The sequence below is a fragment of the Parambassis ranga genome, chromosome 19, assembly GCF_900634625.1.
Source record: "Parambassis ranga chromosome 19, fParRan2.1, whole genome shotgun sequence".
In the NCBI taxonomy this organism is placed as follows: Eukaryota; Metazoa; Chordata; class Actinopteri; family Ambassidae; genus Parambassis; species Parambassis ranga.
The window spans coordinates 6,345,000-6,358,703 of NC_041039.1; the positions used below are offsets into that span (position 1 = coordinate 6,345,000).

Sequence of the window (13,704 nt, forward strand, 5' to 3'; positions counted from 1 at the left end):
TGTACTAGTGAGTATCAGAGCGACGGTTATATCTGGCAAAATTTCATTTTTTGATACTGTGTCAACTCTGAAGCAACTTTTGTCCTTGTGGATTGTCATCTGGTCTAGTTGCACTGGTGTCTTAACTGGAGTGTGGATCTTTTTCTTATGCTGAATTTTGCTGCAGTCCTGTGTGAAGTCAAATCGCAGCTGCCTTCAGCCAGTCTTTTCATGGAAAGAAGAAAAAATATGTTCATAATGGACTGAACAAAAAAATCAAATTGTGTGAAATTTGTCTTTTTAGTGATCACAGGTCTGTTGTTACAAGAAATTTGACATGCCCAGTTTTCAATTGCATCTTTTGTTACTGTGAAGTCAAAGGAAAGTGTGGGAACTTTCTGAGCATCGTTGCGTTTTTTTCTGGAAACACATGCTGCCCTCAGCTGCAGATGTACTCAGGCACACTTAACTGTGTTTGTGTCTCAGGTCAGACAGTAAGATCTCCCGGCTGGCCCAGAGGTGGAACCAGAGGCCAGCAGGTGATGCTCTGATCAAAGACCTGAGGCCCCTGTATTACACGGGAATCCCCCGATCCTCACTCAGCCTGGACAGGTGAGGACACACACTCACAGACACACATTTACATGCATGAAACATTCTTACATGAAACATCCCAGTTGTTTATATGAATCATAGCCAACACATATATTGATAAAAAAACATGAAAAATATTATTTCTATAATTTACATTTTACAAATGAAACCTTAAATTATTCAACTTATTTACAGTAGCCATACATTATCACCAACAAGAGAAAGCCTTAGCATTATCTTGCTAGTTGGTTAGCAAATTGATGCTGTAGCAAAGTTTCCAAAAACTACGCAGCATCTCGAAACAGCAACACACAGCACTCCTGCTGATTGGCTGTCAAAAGTAATTTGTCTTTGTCTTTTTTCAACAAACTCACACACACACCACACAGTTAGCTAACCATCAGTACTGTTGCCATGGTTATAGGTTAGGGTCTCTTAGCGCACGTTAAACTTTTCACCTTAACCGCGATTCAGGTGAACACACAGTTAATCTGTATAGCCACTTATAAGCAAGTGTTTTCTGTAATAGTGTTGCATAATGTCTGCAGGGTGTGTGTGTGTGCGTGCATCTAGTTGCAGTCTGCCCATTGACCGACTGCACTGTAGATAAAGAGTCTGTTATTTTCTGCCTCATTAGTGCTGCACCTGTCTGAGCTGCAACTTTTATTATTTCTACTTTACTCTACAACTACTTTATGTAGCAAAGGCAAAGGCAACTGAAAACTCAACTTCTGAGGCTAAAGGCCACTGTTACCTCACAAAATATATCTTTGGCTATGGATTGATTCACATTTACCTGACAAATAAAAGGATTAGAGCCCAGTGCTTTGTGATCGACAGCTCCCATCCTATTAATCATGCTCTAAAGGTCACCGGCGGAGGGGATATTGATTGAAAACGATCAAATGATCTGACATTTACTCTTCTTAAGAAAACAAATGGAGCCTCTTTAAATTGGCTGCAAGATTTAACACAACCCACCATATACAATTAGCAGATTTTGTTATTAATAATACACAAGTACCTGTTACACTGTTGAATAATCATCCTCAGTATTGTGTGCCCGAGTAGCTTGAATGCGGGTTTCAGACCCATCGAACACCGTTTAGACTCTGATGTGATGATTGCGAGGTAACAATTTAGTGCATTGATTGTGGAGTCCTGCTGAGCCGAGGGCAGAACGATGAGGGGAAGCGGCGCATTAACTCTGAACGCAGCTAATGACGGTGCTGCAGGTATGTTTGTTTCACATCGGCTGTTTTACACAAAATTAGCATGAGTGTGTATTGTCAACGCTGAAGCACAGAATGCAATGCAGATTTACAGTGTAGAGACTATAACTTAATCATGAAATGCAAATGAAATGCAAATAATCACTCAGTGTGCTTATGTACAGGTACCACTACATACTAATGGCAATATTTGAGACTATAAAGGCAGTAATGGAGTTCTTCACCTGAAGAACATCCTGCATCCCTCTGTGACCTAACACACAAATGAGCAGTGCTTTTGGCCAATTTTCACCCTACTTCAGAGATGAAAAATGGTCACATTGGTGGCAGACGTGCAAAGTCCACAGACGGAGGCGGTCCACAGACGGAGTGGATAGCTATAACTTTGCTCTAGATGTTCATTTGTGTGCCCCAGGTTTTTCTCTTGATTAGTTAATTATTTACTATGATATATGATGAGTTTTGGTCATTTAAACCTCTTTGTTAAATATAGAATGAGATCCTTTATTGGCTTAAAACAAATCTGCAACCGCAGAGAAATGACACGGAAGTGTCAAGAACTGCAGTCCCCCCTGTGGCCTCTGGAGGCTTGCTTCCAAATTGAGTAAAATTTACACAAACCTTAAGACTGAGATGTCAGAAATAAAAATTTTAAGTATGTGAAGAATCAATACTTTGCATAATTATGGACTGCTTCCTGCTTACATGATGCCCACCTCAGCTCCACAGAGGCCCCACCTCTTTATCTGGGCTGAGAGTTTTAGGCAGATTCAGATGCTACTAACATGGCGACAATCAGGTCGTGGTCTTGTTTAAAACACACCTTTTCACAACATGTAACATTACATTTCTTTCTGCCGTTTTGTGCGACCATTATAGAGATTCCTGCCCAAATAATACAGATAAGACAACAAATAAGATGGTGTACGTACGGCGACTCAAAAACATGCATGATATTTCAGAGTTTATCTTTACCCCACCTGAGGAATGCCGTAGAGTGGAAAATGTTCCACGTTAATATATTTGACAGTTTTTCGTGACAGTATTTTACAGGATTAAATATTCGGGGCTGACTTTGATGTTTAGCGCTCCACACCTCCATTGGAGCTGGTGCTGCGGGGCTCGTTTTGGCATTCTCACTCCTGTGGTGTGTTTAAAGGTTTAAAGACAAGTTGCTTCATTTTACTTTAATACTAAATCCTCCTCCATCTTCTTGACACCTGCTTAGTTAAATATGACTAGAGTTGATTGTTTTGACACAGGAAAACACAGGAACAAAATGATTTAATTCCAGCTGTTGTGATATCTTGGAGACACCACTTCTCTGTCTCTCTGCTCATAAAGACGATGGGAACTCCTACTGCAGTGTAGGACCTTTTAATTAAATGTTTGTACATAATCAGCAGACTATAGATTTGTGTTTAAACATTTTTTCCACAATCAAATCACATCAGAAACCTTTCAACAGCTGTTTTTTATGATGTGTTGAACATGTACAAGTGTAATGTAGAGAAGGAGTGAGGGCTAGAGGCGACAGCAGGTCATTTACGCGCTGGATGAAAAACTGAAGCAATTATTTCTGACAGCACGATGGCTAAAGGGGGTTTGAGCGGAGCTTCGTCTTCACAGCAGCAGAGAAACTGGAACAGTGACAAGTCATAAAGCCACCGCTGCTGTTGAAAGTGCTTTATTCAGTCTAAAAGGCATGATACCTCAGAAGGATGGGGCACTGGGCCTGGAAAATGTTCAATCCACACACTCTTTCAGCCATTTTCTCTGTACAATTTCTGCTCACCTGGTGGAAACACTCAGACTTAATTCTCCTTTATTCTACAACCAAGCATCAGATTATGATGCTGAGGATTTTTTTGGTGAACTCTTCACATCACACATCAAAGTAGGCTGTTTTGTAGTTTGCAGTTTATTACATCATACTCTCACTGACCTGCTGACTTTTCTTCTTTCCACCCTTAACAGACGCCTCCCAGTTGTTATGACCCAGCAGATGCAGAACCTGCAGTTGTCCCAGACCAGAAAGTGCCCCGGTGGGCCGGCCTCACCCAGCGCCGCCAAGCGTCTCTACAGGAACCTGTCGGAGAAGCTGCGAGGAAGCACCTCCTCCTTTGAAGATGCCTACTTCTTTGGCAAGACGGATCGCCTCCGCAAGGCATCGGTGAGTGATTAGAAAATGTTCCTGTAGGATTGTAACTGCATTTTGTTGCAGGCTGTAAACATGTTTATTTCTCTATTGAGGTTAATTAGGATTAACTCACTTTTGTAGCCAGCCTCCAGTGGCCACTGGTGGAACTGCATTATTTGGTTCAAAGTACAAAGGAGTCTTTTCATCCTCTGAGAACATTGCAGCATCAGCTCCCTACTTTAAAGCTTGTTACTTACTCCACGAGAACAGAGAAATTTGTTTGTTTTCTTGAGGTGCCAAGAACAAGTTAGTTTCGGCCCGGACATTTTATACTTCATGAGAAAAGAATGTGCAGAACTCCTCATACGGCCGCCTCACTGCAGAGTACGTCACACATGAAAAGAAAACAGCAACACAGGCAGCCCATAGATATCTCATAGATATCCTCTCTTATCCAGGTCAGTGTTTCCGAACAATAGCAGCAGGTATGGAATTTTTTGAGTAATAATAAGGGAGGAGGCAGACATGTTTGAAGCGGAAGAAAGTGTTGTTGCTCCTATTCATGGAGATAGAAAAACAGGAGTCAATGTTGATGGCACGTTCGACTAGCACTCAATACAACCAGAATCGAGCAGGGAGAGTACAGTGTCCTGGTTCGACAGATGTAGGAGATGGACAACATGAAGCACTTTTTTCAGGATACCAGCCAGTCGTTTTGACGACCTTGTCCCTCAGCTCACACTGTTCATCCAGCAAGCACTCACACACAGCGTGCCCATCTCTATCCAGGAGAGATTAGCAGTCACAATAGGTATAGCAGAATACCTATTAAAGAATATTAAAGAATAGGTATTTAGCAGACTGAATTGTTTGACCTCTGGTATGTGTGGATGACTGTCTAGAACATTAGGCGTGGTGGTACATCCCCATACTACCCATGCTTTGTTCAGTGTAATCAGTAAACCAAATTCTTATCTGAAGCAAAATGACACTCTCCTCAAGAGTTGCATTGTCCGTTTATGTCCTCAATACTCTTCTGTGCACAGTGTCTTCTGCGCACCTGAAGAAGAAGAAGAAGCTTTTCTGTTTCTCCACATTCTACATGCCCACTCCAAAATTCGGACACGACAAACGAAAAAAATCTCTGCCCAGACGATGTGTCGGGAACAACCTGCACAAGCTCCCAAACCAGCACTCCGAGAACAAAGTGACGCCATTTTCTTTGCCAAGAAAAAACAAATTTCTCTGTTCTCAAAATGTTCAGCTTTTTTTTAATTGTCTGGTAACATATATTGATTTTGTTGTTTGAAACCGGCAGTTTAACGACATGTAAGACAAAGAAAGCCTGCAAATGTTTTTTTTAACGGTTCTGTGCTAAATAAAGGAGTGGTGATGTTCTACAATGAGGGGAAACCCTGTTGGCCTGCCGATATGGCTGCTCAGACTGAGGGATCAATAAAGATCTCATTGGTGCTTCACTAATTCTGTTAACAGCGACATCTTCAGTGCCTGAAGTCTCGTCTGTCAAAGCTTATTCAATCTGAGCTGCTGCCTCAAGCCTTTTGTGGTTTTCATGGTTACATCATAAAACCAGATTCACCTCCCAGTCAAAATGATTGTTAGGAGCGTTAAGTGCCTTGCTCAAGGACACTCAGGCCCTGATGGACAGCGTCATGTCAGAGCATTTGGTTTGGCATCAGTCTCAGCTGCCATCATCACGTCCTTCCTGCTGCCCCGCGAAACATTTGGTCTCTGAGACTCATCGTGCGTGACAAGTGTTACAGGTCATACTGTGTGTGTGTGTGTGTGTGTGTGTGTGTGTGTGTGTGTGTGTGTGTGTGTGTGTGTGTGTGTGTGTGTGTGTGTGTGTGTGTGTGTGTGTGTGTGTGTGTGTGTGTGTGTGTGTGTGTGTGTGTGTGTGTGTGTGTGTGTGTGTGTGTGTGTGTGTGTGTGTGTGTGTGTGTGTGTGTTTTGAAAGCCTTCCAGAACTGCCAGCCTGCTGACATTTACAGACCAGCCACAACAGCAGACATGAAAGAAAAAGGCAGATGGAGGAGGAGGTTGAAAAGTGGTGAAAACAAAAGGCTATAGAGGGTAGAGAACATCAGCATACAGTGGAATCATCTACACTTTAGATGTTTCAGTCCAAACTACCAGTTATAAACAGCCATCTTAAACTTTAAGCAGTCCTGCAGCAGGTGGTCAGTCTGGATGTGTGAAGACAGATTGTCAAACGTCTCTGCTGAGCAGCCTGCCTGTCAACATCTGACGAGCTCCAGGATAAAATTAGAAACGTTATTTTCTCAAAGAGTCACAAAAGTACAAGCTCTTCCTTCTACACCTAATGAAATGAATTGCCTTGGAGTCAAGGCTGATGTAGATCCAAAAATGACCCTGTTTTCATTCAGGACACAAAGTTCAGTGTGAAGCTATATCAAAGAGCTGAAAGTGCCCGTCCTCTGTTTCAGACAATGCAGAGCAGCGACTGTATCTTCGAGGCGGTGGAGCAGCAGGATCTGGACGCAGTACAGATCCTTCTCTACCAGTTTTCGGCCGAGGAGCTGGACCTCAACACCCCTAACAGCCAGGGCCTGACGCCACTCGACATCGCCATCATGACTAACAACACGCCCATTGCCAAACTGCTGCTGAAGGCCGGTGGCAAGGAGAGTCCGCACTGTGAGTATGCCTACTAATGTTATAAAGCACGCATGCAAATTAGGCATGGGACGGTTCAGGTAAAACAAATCTGAACTGTTTGGTACACGTGTCTTGGTTCGGGCGTGTGTTTTGTTCAGTCAGGGAGGCTTTTTTTCCCCACTGGTACAGAGACGAGTGTTGCCAACTTGGCAACTCTCTCACTAAATCTGGTGACTTTCCAAATGTTTTGTTGTCAAAAGCGACTAGCAACTTTCTGTGGTGACTTTTGAAGACTGACGTGAAAGCATATATCTTTCTGCAGTTACTGTCCTCAACGAGCAGTGGGTGTGACCATGAGCTCCTCCCCCAAGCTTTTCTGCTATTTCCCTGGTTACCATAGTGACAGATCTTGCACATGTGATTGGTTAATTAATAACCAATCTGTATTCACTGTGGTTCTATACAACACAACTCTGGTGCTCAGCTCAGCCTAACATTTGTGAAGTCTTGCAGACAAGCTCTCACTTTGTCTGCATCTGTATTTAAAGGGTTAGGGTTAGGGTACTCCGTCAGCTGTCGCATCTGATTGCCTTTTGGCCAGGATGACCTTATTAGGCTGACAGGCCTAAAGCTAATTTTCAGGTGAGCAGGTCAGAGTCATGGTCTCATTGATGTTGACATTCGTTGCCATAGTGGTGGCCGAGACGTGCAATAAAGCAGAAAAGAGTTCTCTTAATCTAAGAAATTAAAAAGTGACAGTAAAACCAATAAAATAGGAAATAATAACAAAACTAACGAGGAAATAAAACCAGATAAATAATACAATAGATGTCACTGTCCTTTGATGATGTGTGGTTCAGACAGGGGCTCCATTTGTGTCTACCACCCAGTCTGGGTCTCCTTTACTTGCCACACACACACATTCTCCATCTCCCTTCATCAGTCTCCCTGTTGTCCTCCATAAACTCTCTATAGACAGGTGGTTCTTACTTTACTCCTGAAACCTCCTTTAGCCCCCCCTGTCTGTCTGGCTGTGTGTGTGTAAGGAGGTAAAACAGTGGCTACTTTACAGTGAGCCGGGCCTCCTGCGTGACTCCCTGCTGAACAGCTTTAACGAGATATGTCGTTTAATGGTTTAACTTTTCCAATGATGCATGTAACGCCAAGGCAATTACAGCTAAGTGATTTATTGTGCTGCGGGACCACGAGGCCTCGAGAGCTCTCCAAACAGTGGACTCTGGGCGGTGGTACAATCCCATCCTTGTAAACAAACACAAAGTAAACATTGCTGTGTTTTCCCTCCAGGGGCCGGCTGCTCTCTGTTTATGTCATTCCTCAAGTGCCAAGTAAATCAGTCAGCCCGGTGTGTGTGTGTGTGTGTCTCACACATGCACACTAGTCAGTTTCCATACAAGTATGTTGAAGAATCTATGAGTTAACCCTTAAAGGAGCAGTTTGTAGTAATATAGTAGATGTAGTACTTTTTTTTCCTGAAGGGGTCACTATTGTTCCTGTTAGAAGATACTAAGTGAGGAACGAGTACAGTACGGATTGTTATAGCATTATGTTACCATGGAAAAGAGAAACATGACCTGTGGAGTTGACCACTGCTTCACTTACAATGAGAACTTACTAGAAACTGCCACCAAGCTAATGTAAACACAGCACCTACCATAGTGAGACGTGTTGCATTGAGCTGCATTACTGTTAGCACAAAACAAAAATCCAAGAGATCTACCTCTGAACCACAAAAACAAAGATACAGCAAGCAAGGTGACGAAGTTTATCCTGAGGAGTTCTGCACCAGACATTACGATGAATTACAGACTGACACATGCTAGCAGTAGCCCACATTCAAAGCAAAGCGAACAAGTTTAGTTTAAGCAAAATATCTTTCATGTTGTTTTCAAAAGGAACGAGTGTTCAGTAAACAGCTGGGAAAAGGGCAAGTTGCTAATGCTAATTTAGCAGCACAAGCAGACGGCGAAAGAGAGGCTTGGAAATAATTATTTCAATCACATGTATTGGTTTGGCTTTAGGATTAAAGTATAGTTAGAACTACATTTTGTTTAACTCTCCAGTAATTCAATGTAACTTAATATATTTTCTTCTGAAGTGATGGAAACATGACCTTCTGTGTGTGTTTTCTGTCTGCCTATGTGTGTGTTAATGTGTCTCCCTAAGCGCACCTACGAAGCCTGTGTGATAATTTATGAGGCCCCTCAGGGCCCCTTCTATCCCCTTCAGTTAGACAATGTGTTTCTGTGTGCAGCAGTTCCTCCTCAGGCACAGCAGCCTGTTAATTTACAGCCTTCTCAATTAGCAGCTGTTAGCAGCTAGCTGGGCTCTGACAGGCCAAGCTTAGCAGGAAATGACACGTCCAGGTTTGTAATATGGTTGCTGCCATTTACAGACTCAAATCAGTCAGCACAGAGATAACTAATCACGGTCAATGCTTGTGGTTATTGCACACAAGTTACAACACCCCAACTAAAGACCTTTAGAAGCAGGTCATCTTTACTTTTCTGCAGCTGAAGGCCAACATTCGGAAAGAGAGTTTGTGTGAACTCCTGGCTTTATAAGCTCGAGAGTTTGTTCTGGAAAAATGATCTGTGTGTTTATAACAGAGGGCCAAGATCTGAATTTCTCTCTGAATGCTATTCTGCACTAAACCTGACACCCAGGTGCTGCATCATTATGCCACTCTGACATTAAACCAATTACTTTTTTTATAATCTCAGCGGAAATATTCCTTACTGCCTGATTTTAGATGCTTAAAATCTTCATATTCAGAGTAAAAATGCAGATCTGTGTGTGTGTGTCTGTGTGAATGAGGGTGTTCTTGTTTGCTGCTGTTTGTTTGTTTATGCTGCTGTCACGGTCCATGACTAAGAACTGGACGGCAGAGTGAGCAAGAACGCAGTAAAGCTGCAGTGTTTGGGCAAGTTGGCAGCACACTGAGCGTTTCACCGTGACAAATGTGGAGGAACACACACGGAGCTGTGTTTTCTGATGAATGTTACCATCAGTCTTCATACCAGCGCCGCGTTGTCACCTTTCACTCAGGGAAACCATCAAAACGACTCCCATGAAAAGGTGGAACGACACGATACACAAGATATATGTGATACTGCTTATACTTCCAGTAAGAAAAACACACTCATAAACACTTGTTTCTTCAGTTTCAACAAAGCAGAATGTGTTTCCATCCGTAAAGGCTTCACACACTAGACCAACACTTTGTTCTGTGACAAGCTTCATCTACACGATATTCATTAACATTAGTTTGTTTAGCTAATAGTTCCATTCAGGATCTGCAGCCTTCAAATGACACCATGAAGGCCAAGGTGTGGCCCTTCTCTACACTCTTTCTTCCTACGGCTGACTGTGCAGCTTTGGTCCTTTTATGGACACACACAGTTTTTATCTTTTGTGGCCCTGATTTATTTTTTATTTTTTTCCCTAGTTCTGCAGTGTCTCTTGTCTGCTTTTGAAAGGCCAGGAGGCTGCAGCCTTGACAGATGAACCCTCATATTCCGTTTCTCTGCAAACATACTTGTCCACATCCAACCCAACCATCTGGTCACTCTTATTTGTATCTGAAAATATTAATACATCATAAATTATGTGAGAGTTGTTTTCCATCACAACACAAGTGAAACTTTTTTCTTGTTGCAGTTGTGAGCGTGGAAAGTCGAGAGGCTCACCTGAGCTCTTTGGTGGTGGAGGCGGAGCGGCGGGCGGCAGACCTGGCAGCTCAGGCTCAGAGAGACGGCCTCTCTTTAGAGGCCTGTCACAAAGACAAACAGCTGAGAGCCTGGGAGTGGAGGTGCAAACTGTACAAACGAATGAGGACTGGCTTCCAGCATGCACGTGAGTCACCATAGCAACAGTGTGTATGTGTGTGTGTGTGTGTGTTGTTCTGGACTGAAATAAGGGACCTAAAAACCCTTAAAAACTCCTAAAATGCACGTTTCTGTCTTCCCAATTAAGAGTGAACAAACAGTTAAACAAAGGTAATCATGTGGTTTGTTATGTGAATGGCTGCACTCCGGACATCAGAACAAATGTAGATGATTGTATAAAGAGAAATCTGCTGGTGACACTGAATGCTTTGTGTCAAGGTTGGTAAAATTAGTGTGCAGACACCCAGTTAAATGCAACATTGACAATGAGCCATTAAACACTTAAAATTATCATTTTATGATCTGTAGAAATTTAAAAAAAAGCAAAATATGAATATTTCTCATGTTGTTCAGATCCAGACCCAGTAACTGAGACACAGACTGAGAAGAAACGTCTGTGAGGAGCGTACTTCCTGTTCATAAGAAGTGATAATGAAGTGATAGATAATTAGATTGTACTCTTTATGAGGGGAAACATGAGATTCTCGCATCATTACCATGAAGCTGCTGACTTGTTATTTGATCACGTTATCTCTCATTACACTCAATGAGAGCCGCTGCCTCTGTTACAGTCATATTAGTGACATTCACACTTTACTTTATTTCTGCAGACTTAACAATACTGAAACTGTTTTCATTAAAATGGATGCCTATACTGCTGTAATTACCCTTTTCATGGAAATGCAAATGAAAGACGGCTCAGACACACAGGACAAACCGGATCAAGCTTACAGTCCGTGTATCGTTCATTCATTTGATATTCAGTTTAGAATCCGCTTGTTATTGCATTGTTTGTTTATTGATGTGACACAAAAACGAATACTGCTATGATCTTTTCAGACCTTTCGTTGGCCACTGAGATGAAAAACATTTCCATGGCTCAATTTCGTTTTAATATGTAGGCTATTTGTGTGACCCAGAAGTCAGTCTGTCATTAATGTCTTTTTTACCGTCTGTCTTTCTTCTTGTGCTGGACAGTGGACTGGATGGCTACATTCAGCTTTATTTCTTGACACCAAATGCATCACATTAAAAAAAGACAATTTACTGCACCTATAAAGAGAGAGAGCTGTGCACAATGATGCACATGGCACAGAGATCAGTGAGGATCTAACAGGATTGTTAGTTTGAACTATTTTTACATCACTTCAATGTATAAACTACATGTTCTTTTGTCCAGATTAGATTGATTTACCTCTTAATCTGAACAAAAATGTCCACTAGTGTGCACTTGCAGCACTGTGTAATGTAGCTATTTTTTCACCCACCAGCAATCCACCAGAATAGAACTGTTCATTGTTTAGGCCTGAAGCAGTCGACCTGCAGGGCCTGAGGTAAATTAACCACCTGAACCCCCTGCAGGGCCCCGCGGACACCTTATGCAACAATCCAGTCACCTCCATCCACATCTCTGCTCACCCACAGCGTGTGGCAGGAATATATTCAGCAGGTGGCGGACGTAAATGATCCAGCTGCTCCTGCTCAGTGAGGACACTGAGCTGCTAATTTACTACTTCTAAAAAAAAGAAAAAGAAAGTTCGCACGTGATGTGTAAAAAAGAAAAAGCTCTTCCTTTACCACACCTCAGCAGGCCATTGATGATGATGATGATGATGATGACAAAGAAAACAGTGACATGCTTTGTGTAGGTAAGGGGGGGAATAATGAATGAAGTGGGTGCTGGCATATTGATCACAGTAACCTCTGTGTCTTAAAAGTACTAATATCTGAGCATAAATTAATGATAAATAAACAACACACACAAATAGACTCTATAAAGCAATAGGCAGCTTTAAAGAGACACATGACAGCCGCAGAGACCATAATAAGATGCTTACTGACTGTAAAAGAACATGCAGCATTAAAGAGACACTATCAAGTAACACACGATGAGTGTAAAGGAAAACTACAGACACATCATGAGTTACAACACAATAGCTTCAAAGAGACATAAACTAGACACAACTAACAGCTCAGACACAAAACAACCACAAAGATACCCGCAGTGACAAAGAAGAGAGACACCACAAATGATTACAGAGATGAGACTAAGCTGTTTTTGCAACCATTTTGTGTCTTGTTGTTGTTGTTTGTGTCCACACACAGTAATTGGAGGAAGAACATATGAGATATCATCTGGTGAAGTGAATCAGGTTTTCTGCCTCTCCGTATCACCACGTTAAGACAAAGCCCATCCCATTGTTCAGTTTTTTCCTTCCTCTCAGGAATTATTAGGCTCTCTCAGCTGTGACTTTCATTCAGCGGCTCCTTGCGGCAAAATGACACTCCGAGGATGCTTATGTGAAGTGCAAGTCGTTCACAGTAATAACCTGAGATGTGCAGCTGCATTTCCAAATGACAGCAGCCAGCAGGGAATCAGCCGAGCACCTCAGCATGAAAGCTCCCTGCTTGCCGTTGGCCTGATATTTTCACACATTACAGGTTTCAGAAGAAAAACATTTGCTGGTTAACTGTGTCGTATTTTCCTAACATCCACATCCCCCCGTCTGTCCCTGCTCAGGTGCCCCAGAGGCCCCGTCTATGGTTCGTCTGAGCGTGAGCAGCAGCACCACACTGACTGTCACCTTCCAGGAGCCGCAGTGTCTCAACTCCACAGTGGTGACTAAGTACAGAGGTAATAGACAAAAACCCTGTAAAGAGGGTTTCAAAGATAGATAAAATACAACAAACATCACTTTTATTGGCCAGGAAAGTGAACAAAATGTGCTTCTACCTCACAGACAGAACAAGTTGAAAGAGCTGGAGGCCACACGCTGAGAAGCTTAATGTTAATTTCATCTTCTCAGAGAGAACTATTGATTTGTAATGAAAAGATAAGAGGACCTTATACTTACTCTGTGTGTGTGGTGTGTTGTGTGTAGTGGAGTGGAGCTGCCTGAAAGATTTCTCGCAGCTTGCCGGAGAGATGGTGTTGGATAATCTGCAGAGCCTGAAGTGCACGATCAGTGGCCTCACCACGGTAACGAGAGCATCACTCCTCCACACCGTCTGACTCCTTCTTTCCCCCCCCGCCTCGACATAACACACAATTATCACGTCCTTTCACTCTATGCAGAAGTTACAGATCCTCTGCTGCGAGTTGAAAGTGCGGCTCCTCCCCGATATCATTTTGTCAGGTCAAAATATTTCATATTCTCCAACGTAATCAGTCATCTAAAGCAGCACTCTGCATTCACAAACTTCCATGACAACC

General features: G+C 42.6%; 1 protein-coding gene across 1 annotated transcript in view; it reads left to right on the top strand.

Moving 5' to 3' along the window:
- ankfn1a (ankyrin repeat and fibronectin type III domain containing 1a) overlaps nucleotides 1–13,704 on the top strand; it is a 60,662-nt gene that overhangs the window by 30,321 nt on the left and 16,637 nt on the right. Inside the window, exons 7-12 of the mRNA XM_028432085.1 lie at nucleotides 466–591; nucleotides 3,783–3,978; nucleotides 6,414–6,624; nucleotides 10,264–10,458; nucleotides 13,012–13,125; nucleotides 13,373–13,470. Coding sequence (XP_028287886.1) covers nucleotides 466–591; nucleotides 3,783–3,978; nucleotides 6,414–6,624; nucleotides 10,264–10,458; nucleotides 13,012–13,125; nucleotides 13,373–13,470 — 940 coding nt within the window. The remainder of the gene's footprint in view (nucleotides 1–465; nucleotides 592–3,782; nucleotides 3,979–6,413; nucleotides 6,625–10,263; nucleotides 10,459–13,011; nucleotides 13,126–13,372; nucleotides 13,471–13,704) is intronic.